Source organism: Athene noctua, chromosome 2, assembly GCF_965140245.1.
Source record: "Athene noctua chromosome 2, bAthNoc1.hap1.1, whole genome shotgun sequence".
Lineage (NCBI taxonomy): Eukaryota > Metazoa > Chordata > Aves > Strigiformes > Strigidae > Athene > Athene noctua.
Genome location: NC_134038.1, coordinates 139680208 through 139701441, shown reverse-complemented (window position 1 = coordinate 139701441; position 21234 = coordinate 139680208). Strand labels below are relative to the sequence as shown.

At 42.6% G+C, this 21234-nt stretch overlaps 1 protein-coding gene across 2 annotated transcripts in view; it reads right to left on the bottom strand.

Annotated features, from left to right (window-relative positions):
* Nucleotides 1–20877, bottom strand: part of SNX10 (sorting nexin 10) — a 35656-nt gene extending 14779 nt beyond the window's left edge. Inside the window, exons 1-2 of one of the 2 annotated variants that reach the window (XM_074900443.1) lie at nt 20797–20877; nt 4770–4825 (exon numbers count right to left, since the gene is read on the bottom strand). In XM_074900443.1, the coding sequence (XP_074756544.1) occupies nt 4770–4793 (24 nt within the window). In that variant the 5' untranslated portion in view covers nt 4794–4825; nt 20797–20877. Of the gene's footprint in view, nt 1–4769; nt 4826–20388; nt 20692–20796 lie in introns of those variants that run through there. The other variant, XM_074900444.1, reaches the window with a different exon arrangement.
* Nucleotides 20878–21234: the final 357 nt, after the last annotated feature.

The following is a 21234-nucleotide window of genomic DNA, read 5'->3' as shown; positions in this document are numbered from 1 at the left end:
GTCTACCCATCAACCTGTCCAAGGAAGCAACACAGCCATGCTGCAGAGCTCAATTCCCCATTTTGGGGAGACAATGATATAAAATATTTGTCATAGAAGTTGTCATATACAGTCTATTTCCTTTTAATTTCTATTTTTATAAAATAATTTAGAAGAATACCAAAGGAGTGTGAGAGGCCTGTGGGCATTACTGTTATGTAACTGGGCATCACTAAGAGGAATTGGAAAAGGCTGAAGAATTACACACTTCTAAGTATCCTTAGCTAATGATTGTGGGTTTTTTTTAAAAAAAAGAACACCACCAAAAAACCCTGGCAAATCTGTATGTTCATACTGGGATGGAAAAGGTTTCTTTTAAAAACAAAGGTTGAAAATGTGCCTAACTACCTGCTATTTCCCAAGCAACAAATAGGCTGTCCTACTTCAGTTGCTTAAATAAGCTATTTACCCAAAGAGCTAAGCCAACCACTTAAACAATGACTCAGTTAAAGAAAACTCTATCATTTTAAGCTGTAGATATATTCCTCCTGAGAGGAAGGCACTGCACAACATCTCCAGGTACAGGAATCAACTGTGGGAGCAATGACAGTGTCTCTGGTAAATAACATGCTTTTGCAGTATGACTTTGCATAAATCAAGAAATCTTGAAATAGAAAGCTCTCAAAATGTGTCTCTCCATGCCCAAACCACAGATGTTAGAAAAGAAACCTTTACTCTTCAGCCAAGTCTTCTCCCCCCACCACACACATTTCAGCGTGCTACCAGCAGCATCCTTCAGTGAACTGACAGGAGAACAATGACAACCTTGAACAGAAAGATACTTTTTTTTTTTCCTGAACAGTCGTTGCACTCTGTACATAGCAGGGTGGTGTTCGTGCTCTGGAATAGATCATTTACCATGCTGGTAAATGATGACTCCTGGTGGTCCTGATTCAGGGATGCGGACCCTGTGGCCTGATGGCTGGATACAGCCCACAATTTTATCTCACTTAGCTCAGCTCGTAGTCACCGGGGTGTTTTCTGTTTTATTGCTGGATACCCTTTTGGTGTGTGTCATGAGCACCTTGCCAAAGAAAGCCTGTTTGAAGGGCTCTCACCACCTCTGTCGCTACTTTCATCGCAGAAGAACACCGGAGCCTGATTCTCCTCCACAGCTTTTTAACCCCATGCCAACATGGCACAAGAGGAACAAATTAACAGAGCTGTAATTACTTCTACCAACTGAGGGTCATGCCTTTACTTTTACAAAAACACTCGTGGGAGACTTGAAGAAGTTATTCCCACTCCTGAGCAGATCCTGAGCTATGTGCTGAACAACTGAGAAGAAAACTTTTTTTTTCCACCTGCCTCACTGTCTATCATATTTAGCACACATATATAGACATAGCATATTTTCAGATTCACTGTAACATATTTTCATATCCCTAGTCTTGTGTTCTCCCAAGTTTTTGTCTTCCCCAGCCTCCCATTTTCCTGTGTCCCACTCTTCCCCAGAGCTGCAAGCACTTCTCTTAAACATACCTTCTTTTCTTTCCTGAGCACTAAATTCATCAGTCCTGCAAGCGGAAGAGGAATTATGCCAGGAAGCTTCAAACAGAACACCACTCTTCTCTTCCCTTCAATCAACTGCTGCAGTTCAGCAGTCACAACCGCAGGTAGCCAGCTCATAACCAAACCTCAGTCCCCTTCCGCTAACCTACCACCATACTGGTTTCTCATTGCCCTTCCTTTGTCTAGGTTCCCCACATTACTTATCTTCCAAGTAACCTTCTATAACCCTCTCCTTTGCAGTGAATCAAAATAATCTTTGAAATAAAATGCTTCTTTCAATCTCTATTATACCAAAGTATTATGATTAAAAGTTACTATTGGATATACTGTGAGTTAGCTACAGGTTACCTTGCAAGTCATTCCAGACCACAGGATTAAATACTCCCCGAGTTTCAATACTGAGAAAGTCAACCACCCTTCAGACTACACCTAGAGGAAAGGAGACCTGCTGTACGCTCTGTGGCAGGCAGGTGTCTAGGCAGTATAACACTGAGCCAAGAGTTAAAATGATCTGCGGTACAGCAGAGCACCTCTGCAAACTGCAGCCCTCATACGCAGTCAGCATTAGCTCCGATTAGAAACACCAGGATTTTAGCAGAAGACTGGGTATTTCTTTTTTTTTCCCCCTTTATTTACCAAAGAATATTGAGGCTGAGTTCAGAATGAAGCAAGATATATGTTAAGCAACTAGAAAACAAAACCAAAAATGTACAGCCTTTCTCAAGAGCTATGGTTACTTCCCCTATAAACATCTTGAATCCAGGAAGTGTTAATCCCAAATCCCACTACAGTTTCTGCTGCTCTGAAACAGTGGTATTGCACACATAGACTATGCCTCCTCTTTTGACCTTTAAGCCTTCTCCAGGATACATGATCCCACTGGGACAAAAATATTGATTTAACCAAATCAGCCCTAACTGCCCAGTAAAGATGAACACACAGTGCCAGAAAAGGTGCTTATACCTCCCTGACCCTATAAAAGTGGGTTTGTAAAGGCCAATACTCACATATAGGCTATGGTAGGGTCCAAGCAGAGTTAGGTGGCAGAATATTCCTCTGGGAGATTGCTGTTGTATGCTCAGTCCATCCTGCATTCACTCATCATAAAGACACCAGAATACAGTAGTTCTGGGTAATAGCTACCTTTCTGCTCTGCATATACTCCCTTTCCTCCCCTTCTTGCTATAAAAACTAGAATACTCTCAATAGGCGTGTCCATCTTCAAGTAACGCACTGATCACATAGGGGAGATGAGGCTGACCTCTCCCTCCCACAGCCCACATGAAAACTAACTTCATCTTTTGTCACAAGACTGTATTGCAGTCCAGCCACACAACCTGGAAAGCAGACCCTGAGGAGAGCCAAGGTTTCAGGGACTTTTTACTTTTGACAGCTGCAATGCTTTTCAAGTTTTCATCTTCCCCCACTCAGTTCTGCTCAGTTTTTCCAGAATTGCAGATCTAACTGTTACACCACATGATATAAACTTTCCATTTTGGTTTTTGTTTTTTAATGGAGGGGCACAATACATGCATATCTATTCTGCATTCAAGAATGGTATCTGTCCTCTAAAGCTTAAGGGGAACAATTCTCAAAACCAGAACTTACTGCTGACAACTCAAAGTGTCCCACCTGGTCATGGAGGCCTGCTGCGCTGGGAACAATACAGACTCATCAGAAAGATACTGGAAGAAGTGGCATCTCCATTTATTCCTTCTCCCTGGAAACTGCTAAATTCATATGCAAAACATTTCCCATCCAAACTGCTAGTGCTAGAGTTTTGTTATTGAGCCCAGCAGCCACACCTGCTCAAACATCCTCATGAATAATTTCAAATCTGCCCCAAAAGTAGTCGTAACTACTACAAATAGTCATAACTGCTTAACAACCAGGAATTGGCAGTGCAACTTCTCTGGCTGGATGTGCCTTTTAATTCCTGCCTAAAACAGTTTAGGCATGGCACTGGTGGCATTTTACTACTCTGTCCTCAAGGCCTGGAGCAGTCCAAGTAGCGAGGGTTACACATAAATAACAAAATGGCCAAAGTGACCCCCAAGCCTGGTTTACACCTACTTCCTTGTGGTTACAGTCCTATGCAAAGAACATGAGTCCTGACGGCAGAGGAAAAAGGCAGCACTGAGGTCATGTAGACACAAGCACTGAGAACTGAAATGTTCCCACTTGGATCTGCCCCAAAAGAAAGGATACACCATAAAGGTAAAAAGCAGCTGAAGCAAACATAAGTTTGGGGTTTTTTCTCCTTTCCCCACCTTCTTTCTCCTGCTGGAAATATTTCTGCACAGTACAACGGATTGCTCAGAGACAAGGATAAGATAGAAGCTCTACTATATAGAATTTGACCACAAAAACTGTTTCAAAACTGTTTCTGAGAACTCTCCTTTTAACATTTTCCTATTAGGAAAATAGAAAAACCGACATGAAAACATCTATTTTTAATATAGGAAAAAAATCTACCACATGGAGGAGGAATAAAAATAATCTCACATTGGATGATTATTCACATTAATCATTCCAGCTGCATTTTAATTCAAATGTCTATGCTCAAGACTGTATCAGGTGATAACCTCATGCTCCATGGTGCCACTGTTAGACATCTGATTAGTCAATAACTCCTGAAGAGTCATTTTCCACAAAGCTTCTGAGAAAAATAAAGCTTCCCATCAGGTTGCCTATTAGTAAAAGGATCAACCATAAAGGACATGGGGACTTCTCACACTGGGAGTTTTGGCATCTTCACTCCGTGCATGCTGAGTAGTAAAGCTGATAAGAGACTAACAGCTGAACAAATTATTCTGAAACTCTTAATGTTCACTGGGACTGAGTAAAAGAGAGTGTGCAACTGTGATTCTTGTGGTCCATGCATCTGGTAATCAGAGTTCAGATGCAGCTCCGACCATTATGTCCTACAAAATACCTGAAGACTGACGGAGAGCAGACTGAAATCTCTCCTATCTGAGTGTCTGAGCCCTTTATGTACAGAGTCACTTACTCTCCTTCTCTCTGATCCAATGAATATTTGATTCTTCCATCAAACTTTAAGGAACTGACACCACATCGCTCCATAATATTCTGTAGCCAGGCAATTAAAAGCGTGAAGAATACAACCAATCTTTCCTGGTCCATGGGAACCTTAATGAAATTCAATCCACGACCACCAAACTAGAATCCTTTTTTATTAAAGATTAGATGTGACTTACTTGTTTTTCATGTTTCGGTGTCATCTTCACTGGTTTGTATTAAAATAAAAATCAGCCTGAAAAAAACAAAAACAGACATGAGATTGGCATTTAGTACATTCAGTAGTTCTCTGAACATCATTATCACTTTTGCTAGACATTAGTAGACACTGGGAAGAGCCAGGCACAGTGCCATATATACCAGAAAACATGTTTGCATTAACTACAGCTAAGAATTCATTAATTGAAAAAAAATCCCATTTTAGAAGCACTGTGTTAAGGCCCTGTCTGGGGCTATCTGTCATACATGACAGTCCAGTGATGCCTGTCCATCTCTGGAAGTCAGTGCTTTTCTTCATTGCTCTGAGGGCTGCCTCAAGGCTCATCCTTGCACCCACTTCCCACCAGCTCCACGCAGCCAGCATCCCCTGTGCACAAACACAGCTGAGGCAGTGCTGCCCACACCTTGCTCCCACACACCCAAGCACAGCTCTGCGTGACTGCAGCTGAGGCCCAGGAGACGATAAAACATCCGAGTCAGCACAATCAAAAACCCCTCTCAACCGTTTCTCTGAGACAGAGATAAGCAGACACACACAAACTGTTTGGATCCTGCAGGCTAGCTATAACTCAGGCTAAATTTCACAGTGTCCATGGTTTTAAAACCTCCATGTAGGGAAGTGTATAATTCGAACAATCAAAAAAAATCCCATTATTTACTTATGTTCTAAATCCACTTTTTCACTGGAAACCCCGGTAAGTTTTTAACTACCCCTGCAGCCCTTTAAATCAGCCAGTTTGTTCCAGACAGGTACCCACATGGGAAGAGTATGGCAGCTTTATTCACTTGCTACTTACATAAACACCACCTGTCTAAAAACAACTGCCATGGGAAAAGGATTTGCCATTTGCCTTTCCCCCTTACCTCTCCCACAGGCCATCCAGCCACTGCCAGCTAACACCTAAACTGACCCTCAACTACAAAAACAGCCTCTTGCCTCCTCAGCTGTGAAAAGTCAGACGCCTCTTTCCAAACCGAGAAGACCCAAGCAGGATCCCTCCTTCACTCCAGTACATCTCCCCACACAGGCTCCACAGTCAGGAGGGGTGACACTCGAGCAGGAAAAGCTGATCAAAATCCTCCCCATGCATCCCTCTGGACAAACATGCCTAACTTTCAAAAAAACAACTTCATCTATTTTAATAAAACCGAGCACAAAGAGAAGCACACATATATTTCTTTGACCGGGAAATTATTTTGGCACAAACACATCTTTGTCAAATTTCTATAGGATCGAGATACTCTGCCTCCAAATAGAAATGTCCATACACAGGACTTCAGACATACTAAACGGTGTCAGCAGTACGGTTCTCGTCTCTATAAAGATAAGGCCACCATTTCACTTCTGCAGCTAGGATGGCACTGACAAAAGCACACAGAAATATCAAAACCACACTCCAAATAAATTTTCTTTTTTTACTCAATGTATTTATGCCTAACTGGCATATATGATCTGGGCTGAAGGCATTAGAAGAGCCTTAGATACTTCTTGCTGCACAGTCTTAGCAGTGCCAAACAGCAAGGGGGGCGGGCAAGAATTTGGCTCATCAGTTATAACTGCTGTTAATACCGAAGGATGTTTGGAGCCTTCCTTACAGTAGGGATAAACAGCTTTTATCTCTCAGGAGAGTGCAAGCCCACACCACAGAAAACACTGTGCAGGGCTCAGGCTGTTAGGATTCTGTCTGCTATCTCTTCCCAGTGGGTGGAGTTGTAAACCTACATGATTTTTTGGAGGGGTGGGGGTGGTATCATCCCCCTTTCTGCTCTGGTTGAATGTGTTGGGGTTTTTTTTAAAAAAACAGCTTTTTTTTTCCCAATTATATACCTTTATTCTATCAGATTCTGCAGCCTCTTTCTCTCCTGTCTCTTAACTGATTTAAGAAAGAAATTATGCAAGCCCAAAATATATAATTCCTGACACTGTTAGTGAATGACAGGGCTGAAATAACACATTTCATCTTGTTGTCTGTTTTTCTAATGACCAAGTTATAGCACAGAACTGGTGCAGCAGAAAGAACAGTTTAAACTCCAAATAGCCATCACAATTTTCAATATTTAATGACTAAAATTAATATTTCAGCACCAAAAGCCTTCCTAAAATATTTAAAGCACATTGTTTTTTCATCAAGTAGTCTAGAAAAAAAAAAAAAGGAAACCCACTGAGATCACCCCAAGTCTGAGATCATCCCAGTCACTGTCACCACTTGCAAACATACTGAATGCAGTAATCTGTCTCATAGCAAGACATATATTTTGGGACTTCTTTAACACACGTAGGAGCCAGTGAAGTGGAACAGTTCAACTGTCTGGTTAAAAAAATTGTCTTTTTATCTTTAGAAAAACCCTACCCAAAATACTGGTGATGGAGAGAAGCAGCCTTCAGAAGACAAACTGAGGGTTTCTGGGTTTTTTTTCTCATTAAAAAAAAAATTCCACCGAGAGACAAATGTGGAAACCAGTGCTGAGAAAAAGAATCAAAAAAGGCAGTGGTAGATCTGTAGTTTTGATAAAATGTTTTCTGCTATGACCGGGTAAAAAACCCCATTGCTTTGAGGAAGTTTTTGTTCTGCTTCTGATCTATTATCAGTCTGAAGACTTCTTTTTTCTTAATTAGTTTCATATATTTAACACCTGCTCCTTGCAGTACATGTTTTTGACAGTTCTTAATTGCATAATCAACAAAACCACCAGGGAATGGCTCCACAACTGCCAACAACCACCCAAAGTAAAAAGATTACGTAGGATGACTTGCTGTATTTCCTGTAACCTAAAGAAAAAAAATCAAGGGAAAAAAAAAAAACCCCAAACAAGTGCTGCAGTGCTTTTTTCAGGGGCAACAGATAAATCACAGAACATGCCTGCATGCACCTATGTTCCTGAAAGCCAAGTCATCCATATGGATTGGTAAGGAAAATACACATGCAAGGGGTGATGGTGGGAGGGGGAGGGTATGAAGAATAGAGCTGTAATAAATTAAGATACCAGCTCTAGAGAGTACATAAAAAGACTATCATAAACTCAGTAATCCCACGCTAAAACATAAGTAGCACTTATATTCAGGATAGGACAATGCAAGTTTCTTTTGGGGAGCATTTATTGTATTTGCAGAAGCCTCACGTTCTGGACAAATTCTGAAAAGTCAGTCACTGGCAGGGAGAGTCACTGCTGGGAAAAGAGCATCTGCAACTCTTGCACAGAGCAGAGGACCAGAGAGATGCCTGTGCCACTGCTGTTCCAAGGCAGTAGTAAATGAAGGAGCTAAATCCCAACTCAGTACTAACTCACAGCTAGTCAGAAGCATGGATGAAATGTTATTATAGGTTTCAAATGAAAGGATAACAAGTGGGAGAAAGCAATGTTAACTTGCTTATGGAACAAAACTGCCTGGAATCATAAGACCAGCCGTACTGTATATATCAATGGAAAGGTCCATCTAGTCCAGCAGTGACCAAAATGTAACTCATACTGGAACCTCAGAGTATAAGAAACAGTAAAAAATTTGAGTACTTATTGCTCAGTTTTGAGGAAAAGATATGAAAACTACAGGTGGCATACATTTATACAAAATGTACCATTCTGTGATGCCACACTGACCACATCATAACATTGCTTGGCATTTGTAAATTGGGTACACGGCCATCACAGAACTCCTGCTCTTGTTGACAGGAAAAATCTTATTCAAATTATGTTCCCCAAGCAGGGACTCCCAGTCAATCCAGTGTAACTCAGCCTCAGGGTAAGTGGATGTCTCCTACTTCACCTGGTCCAGTTTAATACCTGGGGTCAACTCAACTCTGCTCATCAGAGGAGCCACAAGTTTCCTTCTGTCCCTCACTGTCCACAAACAAGACAGTGAGGACTGTAATTCTCAACTGTGGAGGACACAGAGCATCCTTCCTTCTTTCATCTACTCTGCTGGTTATCCACCTTGCATTCCCTCAGCAAAGCATCATAAGGGTCTGCTTGTGAGAAGTGACAAGAATATGGAAAATATCCCCATTTTCATTCTAAACTCTGCACAGCACTCAGATGTCTGCATACCACTTAGGGAAGTTGTCCTGGGTTCAGCTGGGATAGAGCTAGTTTTCCTTCTTAGTAGCTAGAATAGTGCTGTGGTTTGTATTCAGTATGGATTTGATATGAGAAGAATATCGATAATGTACCGATGCTTTTAGTTGTTGCAAGGACTTCTCAATTTCTCATGTACCTGCTAGTGCACAGGTACACAAGAAGCTGGGAAGGAGCACAGCCAAAACAATGGACCAAACTGGCCAATGGTATTCCATATCATCTAATGTCATGCTCACTATATAGATAAGGATTGATTGGGAAGCTCACTCTGGCTTCTGGGGTTGTGGTTTCAGGATTCTCTCTTCTCTGGGATCACTAGCCAGGAATGGGCTGGGCATCAGTCAGCAAGTGGTTTGCAATCACACTGTCCATTACCCATTTGTATTTTCTGTCATTACTATTATCATTATTATTTTAATTTTATTTCAATTATTGTTTTCATCTCAACCTACAAGTCTCCTTACCCTTACTCCTTCAACCCTCTCCCGCATTCCCTGGGGATGGGGGAGGGTGAGCGAGCAGCTGCACAGTGTTTGACTGCGGGCCGAATGAAAACCACAACAGAAGTCAACAAAATAAAGTACCCCTTGAGCAAATCCATCTCACTTTCCAGCCTCAAGGTACCTGTTTCATCAGTGTTGTATTACAGTAGCAGCAGAATCGTTTTGTTGCCGAGCAGGAAACAACGACACCATCTAAGTTGCTTTTAAAAGAACAAGAGCTTTCCAAATCATCGACAGGTTTCACAGACCTTCCCTCCAACCACAATGCGACATAGAAATGCACTGCCAAAAATCATGCCTTTCCAGCTGAACTCAAAATCCTTATTTCCAGCCACTGCTGTCACGATGCTTAGCTAGCTACTCTTTTCCTACAGGATTTCACTCCATTTGGTTGCTAAATGCTTGTTTATGGCCACCAGCTAGAAGACACTCTTTAAACACTATGTTACTGGTTTTCACCAATCAGCCATTCCCTTGTACTGCAATCTTTGTAGCTACTTCCTAGCTACTGTTTTTTATCAAGACAATGAATTCGGGCTGTTTAAAAAAGAAAAAATTATCAAAGAAATTTTCATTAATTTCAGAGAAATGCGAAAATCAAAGAGTTAATCAAACATACGAATTTCCCTCTCTTCTCCAAAATACATACATGTCATGGATTGCGGTGTCAGGTGTGGATCACAGATTTCCAATTACAGTGGTATTAGACCACGCTTTGAATTGCATCAACCTAATATCATATTGCTGGACAGCAGTATGACTCGCACACCAAGCCTCTCAAACCTCTAAAAGCCTAAAGATAAACAAGGAAGAAGTACTAAGAAGTGAGGGAGGGCACTGAATGTTTCTTTTTTTTTTTTTTTTTTTTTTTTTTTTTTTACAGTCTCAAATTGCAGACGTATGCTCAACCAAAGGACCTCATGCATATTCTGCAGTTTCAGTGGGTTGCTGATCCCAAAGCAACTATTACTTTCAGGTTTTCCCATTAGAAAATTCCAGTGAGGCTAATGCTGGCAGATTGGGATTTTAGGCAACGGCTACAGAACCGTAATTGTGGGTCAAGACACTGAAAGAACAGTATGTGCCAGCCTTCATCATGGTAATCAGTAATTACTCAGGGTTGATGCTTGCCACGGCTTCCGCAGACAACCTGGGGACCGCTCAAAATTCTCCTGCAGCCCTGGCTCCTGTGTACTCCAGGCAGCCTGTCAAGCTGGTCTGCCACGTGAGCCTGCCTTTCCTAACTCTTTGCAAACATTACAGTGGATAGTAAGTAGCTTGAACTACACTAAATGATTTTGTAGCATAAATAATTGCCGGTTTTGTTGCTAGGGCATTTTCAGGATGCCAACAAAGAGATGAGGCAGCCTTTGAACAGAAGCATTGGTGACCTCCAAGGTAAAGTCTCAGTAAGCTCCAGAGAATTTCTGAGATCCTCTGAGCTAAGAGAAATCCCTTTCAGAACCAATAGTCCAGCAAATTCAATCACCCCTCAACTATAGCTGTATACATTCAACATGGAAAATACTGGATAAGCATTAGACTTCTTACCAATACTTATATAAATTAGAGTATACCACTGGCAGTAAAACTACCTTTGAAAACAAAGCGAAAGAAGCAAGTAAATTCCAGGCTAAATGCCAATTGCTGACACAGTACCTGAGTACTTTCCAAGTCAAAGTTCTGTTCAGTTACAAAAATGACAAGTGAAGATGTACATGTTGTTCACTCACAAACCATACACACATCTTAACTAGATACACAAACAAGAACTGGCAATATACAATCACACACAGACAGATAGGCCACCCCTAGATATTTTTATATGATGCCAATTACAAACAACACATCAGACAGCTGTTGCTTTTACAAACTGGATTACAAACCAAAAAGAAGGTATTTGTAAATAGAGGCTAAAGTATCAGCATTTCAGAACGCTAATTAAAATCCTAAGAAAAATCTTAAACACTGCTTCTGAAGAAGGGTTTATGTTCAAAGAATGTATGTTTTTCTTTCTTCCAAAACTTCATGTTCCTTACAGGAATTAAGTATTTCACTGCATTAAATCAAATTAAGTTGCCCTAAAAATATTATCGTCCCCAAGGTATCTCTCTGTAATAACTCATTTTTACATATCATGAGGAAAGAAGGGCTGATGGCAGCTGTATCTTTCCCGCTGAGTAAGCGGAGCAAAAGTCAGCAAATGCCATGCCATTTTATTGCAACATTTCTGTCTCAGTCTCTCATATGCAGAGGCTGACATCACCTGACCTTTTCCTTCCTGACTCACTCCCTGAAACACTTTGAGTCTCATGTGCCAGAAATTTCTCATTTTTTGCTCATTTTATACTCTTTTAATTTATTATATGATTTTTCTCTGCTGCTCAAATTGCTATTACATAGCACTACATGTTTTAACTTGGCTTGCTTTCTGCTATGGATTTCCTTATTCTACCAAAATGGCTATTTTTGTGACATGCCACCTGGTCTCATCTAGGAAATGCTAGTGCTTGGTATTGTCCCCAGAGAGGAAGCTGAAGCAAAAGCAATAGTCTTGGCTGTAACCACAAATTAGAAGTCCCAGTCTCACGAACTGAGTCTGGGAAGATGGCTGGGAAAGACCGAGCACAGATACAGTCAAAAATAAATTGAATAGTTAAGTAATAACATCCTGAGACAGATCAATCCTAAGCAATCTCTATAACTGCATCTCTCAGAACAGTGGGGAAGGTAGGAAATATTGCAGTCAACAGAGTGCGCTCACCAAGCATTTTGACAGTCTCTGTTCAAACTGTTGTGTTTCTTGGGTCTTTTAAAGTTGAGCAAGCCCATGAGGGATCATTACAGCTGTATCAGCCATCCAGTCTCTCACACAGTAGCAATTCAGTCCTTGGGCTCTCCTCCCCTGAAGAACGCATCAGATGGCCCTTCGTGACAGCAGAAACCTACTGGTGTTGCATCTGTGTAGCTGCACCCCTATATTGCACTAGTTTACAAGCTGGACCTATCAACCATTAAATTAACCATTTAGGAACGTATTAACAGTGATTTCAATTGGGCAGCTTGTTTGTTCAGCAGGCTTTGTTCTTTCTGAGATAGCCTGTGGCAGTGGCATGAAAACAATATTTTAGAAGTAAATAGCTTCTAAATGGTGTTACTCACTACTACAGCAGACAATTGAGGAGCAAACAGCATTTGGCCGGAGAAACTTTTCATGAGACTGACCAATAAAAAAATCAGGCTGAAAATCAGCGATTTATTCACATTCCTGGGTTTTCTGCTTCTCATTTCTTTTGTGCCCGCTAAATGTTGAGATGTGATTTTAGCTACTTTCATCCCAATACTCCTTTCAGAAGCTAGCGAACAGCAAGAAATATGACAAACACACAAACGTGGGAGGAAGAGAAGAAAAGAAACACTTGGGTTTGAGTGGTCTGTGGTCATCAACAGCAAACACTGGCTCAAGATCAAGCAGCAAGAAGAGCAAAGGGAGAAAAATTCATGCCTGCAGGACAAACATGGCCCACAGCTTGCTTTCATGGTGCCCAAACCCACACGATATTTTTCTACCAATGAATTCAAGTAGACCACTAAGTAATCTGAAGGACTTTTTCTGCCTTTAGCAGGAGAAAGACTTCCTGCTCATGAAGCAGGTGCTGCCTAAATGAGTAGAATGCACAGATTTAAATTCATTTTAAACCTGGTCAGCTCAGACTGGATTACAAGCCTACAGGAAAGCAACAAACCAAGATGAAACTGGCTTAAGTTTGTGTTGTTTAAGTAAGGCTTATTCCAGGTTCACTTAAGTATATTTACTTCAGACAAAAAAAAAGCACAATCCAGTCTTAAAACAGAACAAGTGTCAATTTTACATAATCACACCTTTAGTTAAACCAGCTGAAGCTTACACATTACGTATGGACGTATTTGAAATCCTACTTTGTGGTCCTACATGCAAATATGTAATAAACGTCTATTGTGTGGCTGATGGGACCTGACAATCGCCAAGAGATCCTCTCCAGCTCTACCATTCTGCAGAAACATAACAATGCTGCGGGGACAATAACTTTTTAGTCCAGGGCTACACATACATCTCAGAACGAAACAACAGTCAAGGTAACTTGGCAAAACGAATGGCCCAGATGAGGTGGGAGCAGTACTGCACATCCTCCGCAGCTGGAAGCCCCACAGAGGAAAGTCACACTGCAGGTATCCAGCCTCCTGGGTCACTGCCAGTAACTTTTCTGCAGAACTGATGCAATTGGGTCACTATGGCCAACGGAGATCGAATAACCATTACTGATGATGCATTCTGCTTTATAGACGAGTTTCAAATCCTGCAGCGCTTTATATACAGGCAAGTGCTTTACATACTTGGAAAGCACTCTATAAAGGTAGCATTGTCCTTGACAGAGTCTGTTTTATTGATCTAGCAGAAGAACAGGAAGGAGAATGGTTGTCATCTAGCGTAAAAACAACACAGCTTTTGCAACTGTAAGAGCTAGCCATTAACTGACTGCTGATAACCAGAATATCCTCTACATTAAAGAGAGAATAAGGCTGTTCAAGGTTTGAAAGTTATCTAGTTTAGCTGAGCTTATGGGAAAAAAGACAGCACTCTTTAGAATTAAGCTTTGCTAAAAATCCAGTGACGGGGTAATCATATATACTGAACCCAATTACCGTTTTCCACAGTGCCACCAGACTTACATTTCAGATGTCTAGGGCAAGTCAATTACCACCCAAGGTTAGAATGACAGAAGCTCCAATGACCCTTAGGTGGTCAAAATAATTCTGCAGTATTCAGAAACATGCTAGTGCTTGCTACTGTCATGGTCTAAGAGCACAGGCAAGACAGTGCTGTAAGCAGAGATGGTGCCTTGTGTGAGAGATTAGAAGTATACTTGAAAATATTTCAGAGGCTGTTTATCCTAAAGCCATATTTTTTCAAACAGACATGTTCCTCTAATAAAAGATACACGATATGCAAAACTTGCCTTGGACAAAGACCAGTGGCTCTGGAGAGCCTGGCAATACAGAAGAATCATTTTTGAAAGAAAGTCATTGCTTATGCACATATACTACAGTACAGCATATTATTTTTCAAATCTTGTATTTCAATTCAAGTATGTAATGACAAAAGGAAGGCAAAATCTACCTGCGGACTGAAGCCTGAAGACTGCTTTTATGTTTTCTTGAAGATAGTCCACAGTACTCCAAACACTCTTTAACAGTTATCATGCATTAGTTACAAGGTTTGGTGCATGTACTGAAGAGTAGTTTTCCTGAGAAAGTCAAGATGGTTTCTTTGCAAGCTGACCTGAACTATTAACAACTGCTTACCAGGGTTTGCATTAAACCCCTTGTGACTTAGCTTCGAAAAGCTTGCCCAAAAGACCTCAGATGGGAGAGGATCCTGCATCCCTATTCTAAGATTTAGCCTTGGACTACACAGCCGGTGTAGACATCCTTTTCCTGGCCAGCAGGTCAAAGAGCTAGACTGTGATAGAGCAAAATAGCAGTCAAAGCTTCCTTAGGGAAAAGCAGATTAGGAAGGCTTTGTTTCTGCAGAAGTATTTATGCATTTCAAACAGTTCTTCATAAAATCCCCAAAGAGATATTTTGTCTATAAAACCTCTCTGATTGTTGGATCTTACTGCTGAAACCCAGTTTCGTGTCTGGGAGGTGGAGGGACTGGTTAAGCCAGCCACCTGGCTGCCTTCCCCATCACCTTCACAGCAACCCCCACCTTCATCTGCCTGAAGAGGGGGAGACGAGAGGCTTTATCTCATCTGGAATGAGTCTTTTGTCTTCCTGTCTCCCCAACAACCCTGTTGATAAAACTCCAAACAGTCATACCGCAACCAGACAGATGTAACAAATGCGACATAGTCATAAATTCTTGGGGAGCAGGCCCACTGGTGTCACAGCCATTAAACATCGGTCTCATTTCACATGTCTGAAGACATGTGAGGGTATCTTTGTGTTGTGTTACTCTATGCCGTGGGAGACAAGGCTATTACATTTAGCTGTTCTCAAGGCAAGCATGACTGCAGTGACACTACTTGCCAACGTGACTATTTATACATGCAAATGCCCAGCACGTCATCAGCTCTGGCATTATCAAAATATCCTCCAGCACCCGAGACTTACAGCTATTTCCCTTCTCCCTGTAACCACTCCACAACACTCCCTTTACCACCTCACCTTTTCATGTCTCATTAGTAGAAATTCATTTCTTCTGGGAAGAGGCATGCTGCTTTTGGGAATACAAAGCCTTTGCCTCTGGGAAGACAGCTGAAGATCTCAATAAAACAGGTACTGAAGTCATGACTAATTTAAAACCACACATCACCATTATGCAATTAAAACAATGAGACTATTAGAAGGCACAAAGTTATAACCCGGTGACTGTTGTTGTACACATGGAGCAAGGTAGGCAAGCAGTTAGGGCTTTCCTAAGGGAGAGGAGGGGCAGGAACCTGAACTTGAAGGATGTGTTGGCAGTACACACCTCCACAGAGGTCAGGTATATTACTCACTGTCAACTTCCATAGTAAAATAAATGCTTTGTTGCAGTATCAAAACATCCGTTTTGCTTTGAGGCACGGTATACCTGTAAGTGAGTTCATCCTCCTAGACAACTCTGGCAGTGAAGAAAGGGAGAGGAACAAGTAATTTTCTTGAGCCATAGAACCTTTAAATGCCAAGAAATGTGGATTTCTTCATACCACAAAGAGCAGACATGAAAAGCAGGTTGCATTCTCTTCTTACACACAAGAGTTACCGTAGAAAAGATCTATAACAAAATATTGTTGGTTTATTTGTTCTTAAACAAATTAAAATCATCATATGCATCCTGCTAAAGGACTCTGTGGCAATCCATAATGTCAGTCATGTATAGACACTGGAGCAAAGGGAAACACCTTTCAAACTGAGCAAGTCCTTCCTTTCACGCTAGGCCCACAGGTTGATGTAGAGTCATTAAGGTTTTTGCAGGGTTCACGTCAATTGACAATTTCCTCTGTGGTACTGGGAGACATTTTGAAGTGACTTGGGCTGCAGTATCAGAGAGACACCATGTATATAGCATGCCCAGTGAAGTCCAAAAGGAAACTAGTTTCTGGGAACAGAAGCCTCAAGGGCATTTAAGGATTTAGTGATATGTCTTCACAGATTAGACCTCGAGAAGAGAAATACTATTTTGAAGTTCTCCAAATTGAAAGAGGACCATTTGCAATTACACTATTGGATTACATTTTGTTAATCTCCCACTGATCCCCCTGTCCTGCAGAAATCTGGACAAGCAGGATTCAGTTAGCTAAACATGAACATCCAGTGTCTTTGTGGATGTTCACACGGTGTCCTACTTACTCTTCAGCTGCTGACCAAGAAGAAGGTGGATCAACTATAGGTCATGTATCATGATGTCAGACTCATACAGATGTCCTGGATCCCCCTTGAAAGGCACCAGTCACTCACATCCAGGCAACCAACCCATGCCCAAGCTGTACCATATAGAGATTTAGCAAAAAATACTATAAATAAACAGATCCAGAGCCAAAATACTATGCACCAGGCTTGTGCATTAAGTTCCCTGTAGTCAGTAAGCAACTGGAGCATGATTCACTTCTCTATCCCAAGAGTTATCCTACCAACAAGTTAGGGAACTCCTGTAGGACACATAGCTGTTTTTTCCTTTTTGTATTTTCAGTATCTGAAGAACAAAAAAGAATCAGTGAGTTGTTATTTTTTTTTGAGATAATAAAAAGATGCAAAATGTTTAACAAGAAGAAAGAAAAAGCATAATATCCTAAATCAACCAGATGTCTTCTCTGCTTACAAAAGCCAAAAGCTTAGGCAGACTACATACCACATGTTTGGAAATAAGATCCACGTGATACATTGCAGAGATATGGTACACCAAATTTGTCATCTGTCCTATCCTACTCACCTACTCCCAGAGAGCAAGGAACACCTCCAGCAGTCCATGCTGCTGAGCAAGTGTTCACAACCTCTTTACTTTGGGATTTATTATAACGTGTTTTCTGTTGTGTCATAGTTTGTTGTTTTGTTTTTAAATCAGCCTGCCAGAGAAGTGTTTCCTTCTTTCATATGGAGAAATTACAAAAATGTACGATAAAAGCAAGAGAAGATTGCAGTTGCCTGAAATGATGACAGTTAGGAAAAGTATGGAGCAAAAATCAACTAAAATAGGGCTGCAAGACTGATTCAGGCCTTTACAGTAAGAAGGGCACAATTTGTGTATCAGTATTGTTTACAGCATCTTTCACTCCACAGGATCAGAGGACCAGCAGAAGGGCAGCCAGAGGAGACCACCACACCAAGGCAAGCACATTTGGTACCAGCAGGTGCAGCCCCTTGGGCCAAAGGCAGTACAGCTCCTGGACAGGGGCAAGAAGCCTCAAGGGGATGGAGGGAAGCCCCCAAGGGGATGTACGCTTGGGTTGCTTAACTAGGAACAGGATGCAGAAGGCTTCAAAATGATGACTGCCACAACCTTCTCTGGGCGGGAAAAGATATTTTGTAAGAGATTTATGTGCAGAAGCATCACATCTGTAAAAATTTCTAGGAATATAGCCTTTGTCCTTATTATGTTCTGGTCCTCATCTGTTCAGTGCTACTACCTTACATCAGTCACATCACCAATCCTGCCTAGATGGTGACAGTTCACCCAGAGAAGCCACATCACAACATGTTTACCAACTGCTGGCTTGATTTAATGCCCCACCTCCTCTTACACCTAAGAATTGCTCAATTTGACCCAAATCGCCAGTGATTTTTGCTCTGTACAGCACTGTGCTTGGGAAGGGGAATCCCAGGACACCCGGAGCCTGCAGCACAGCAGGGCACCACTCATGTCTGATCCCTACACTGCATCTACACTAAAATTATGACAGCACCGTGGACATGCAGCAAGCACAGAAGTAGCTTAAGCAGGTACACCAGGGTTGGTGAAAGGTACTACCTTCAGAATAGCTGGTCTTCAGGAGTTAATGTGGAAAAGCAAAGCTGAAAACAACTCTTAAGCATATTAGAAGATGTAAGGGAGGGACTCTGAAGAGTAAAGGCAATGTTTACTCAGCTCTGCCTGCAAGGTAGGGAACAAAGAAAAAACAGAAAACTGAAAGTCTGTTAAGATAAGATCTAGGCAATATTTCATCCAGGCAATAAACACAGCAATGCAGTGTTGTGATGCTACTCCAGCTTTCTACTGGGCTATTCCTGACTGATTGTACCATAAACATATCTTGAAAGAAGAAAAAAAAAAAAAAAAAAAGGGCAAAACCCAAACCAAACAAAAACCCCCACCAAACCTGCATCATTCCAATAAATTAGTAGTTTATTCAAACATAAAAAGTATTGCAGTAGATTCTATCACAAACCAGCTAATTTTAGGAAAGAGCATCTGCAAGCTGGCAACTGCCATTTTGCAATGGTATAAAAGCACAAATCCTTAATTCCGGTAGCTCAACTGGTAAGTTAACTGCAGTGAAACTATAAAGACATAAATGAAAGAGGAGCCATGATACCAATGTAACTTATAATGAATTTGCCACTTGCATGAACATCTGGAGGTACGTGATTAAACAACTATTTCTGTTTATGTTCACAAATAGTGCCTCATTTTCTATTTCATAAATTCTCTGAGACCAAGGACTGCCTTTTTGCCTATATTTGCACAGGTTCTACTAGGGAGGACAAGTAACTGGACGAAGCTTCCGGTGCTACTGTCTTCTAATTACACTACAGCATTAGAGAGATTATGTTGTTCGTACCTCAGCAGTAATATTTTCAGAACGTTTTTCTCCTTTAAAAACCCCCAAAACTTAAATATATTTATTTTCCAAATAAAATTTAACAATAATCTATAATAAAGTTCACATATAAGCCCTTAAAACTATATGAATACAGACATGGTGCACCAGGGCAAGTTCTTCACAATAAAACTCATTAAAAGGTAAATACTTTTGGGGGTTCATATAAAATATAAATGATAAACAAGAGACCTCAGGATTTCAGGTCAAGCATTATAAATAATATCCTAGGCTGAAGTAAACAAAAATATTATTTTCATCTTTTACACAAAGAAAACAGTGATTTTCTAAAGGAAGTCCAGTTTTGTGTCATTCAGGAAAGCCCTGCCTTGCATTACTTTTAGTTTCAGTTTTCCCTAGCATGAATAGGCAGACCGTTGTCCTCACTTGAGCCCTTTTCTGTCCATGTGAGAAGCAAAGTGAGAAATGAGAACTCAAGCCGCTGTTTTCCTCGGACAATGGGTGATGCGAACACGCGCCAGGTGGGAGCTTCAAATGCACCCGAGCGGGCCAGACCCCCGACCCTCAGCGGCTTGGCTCCACACCTCCATCCGCCTTTACCTTTTCACCACTGCTAGCGGAATTAGGCAATATTTATCTAAAACTGCCACACCCTCAAGGGGGCTGTGAGAGCACCCAGCCCGGTGCGCTGATCTGACGGTGACTGTGTCTCCACAGGGCGATCCCGGTGAGTGGGTGAGAGACAACAAGCAAACACAGGCGTCCCTCCGGGCCTAACCCGGGTACGTGGCCCAAGGCAAACCCAGCAACCCAATCACTGGAACCTCCTTCGGGTTATCAATCGCTTAGCCTTCACTGCACACCGCGTTTTCAGAGGCTTCTTTTTGTAGGCAGCTAAAAATGCTCAGGCCGCTTCCTTTAAAGAACACACCGAATTTAAAAAATATAAGGCAGTCTCCTGACTGACAAAAGGGTACAAGCATGATGTATTTAATACAAAATCATGTCATTAGACACACTATAGATTTATATATTACTACACACAATAATACGCATGGTGACTGATATAACGTATATGCCTGCAGAGCTTTTGCACATCCATATAAAGATCACAGTTGCCAAACGTGGTGGAGTCGCTTTAGCAAAACAAAAACCGGTGGTTCAAAACAAGCTTAGTAATTATTTAAACCAAAGTTTCTTACTGCCTGCTGTTAATCATTCCTCAGAGTAGTCCCTTCCACAGCTGTAAATCGCGGCGGCGTCCTAGATCAAAGACCGGGAGAAGCCAAGCCCTACCGCAGCCGGCAGCTCTACAACAGGGCTCGCTGCTCGGACCCGGGCTTCCCAAGCCGCTGTCTAAACCCCGGCTTATTTTAACGAGCTCAGGCAGCGCCTCACCGTCACCCGGAGACCGGCTCTACACCCACCCACCTACCCACGGCGCCGCCGGCAGCTACAGACGCGCACGCACGCACCGCCCGAGCAGCCCCGCCCCGGAGACCCGGTGGGCTCTGCCGCTGCCCCGGTACCGGGCCGGCGCCCCCCGAGCTCCCCAGGAGGCCGGCGGGGCTGACACCCGCCCCTGCGCGCCCCCGCGCCGCCCCACTCACCGCGACGTCTCTTCCCCCCACCGCCGCCGCCGCGCGCAGCCCCAGCGCCGCCGCTCCCGCCGCCGCCCATAGGCCAGGAGGAGGCGGCGCGTCACCGGCGGTGGGCGGGGCCGCGTCCCCTGCCCCGCCCACCGCCGCCGCCGGGCGCCGCCATCCCCGGGGGGACCGGCCTGCGGGGGGGCGGGTGGAGGGCGGCTGCGAGTGCGGGGGACGCAGGGGTGCGGGACAGGGACTGGGGGGCGAGGCGGCAGCTCTCGGCTCGGTCCGGGCCCTCCCGCGGGGCAGCGGGCGCGTCTCCCGGCGGCTGGCTGCTTTTTGAGCCCCGTCTTCTGGAAAGCCAGAGGTGCAAAGAATGCCTTGTCCTCAGCAAGAGTCGTTTTTAGGCGCCTTCTAGTTAAGAAGGGGGGGGGGGGGGGAAAGAGAGAGAAATTAAGATTG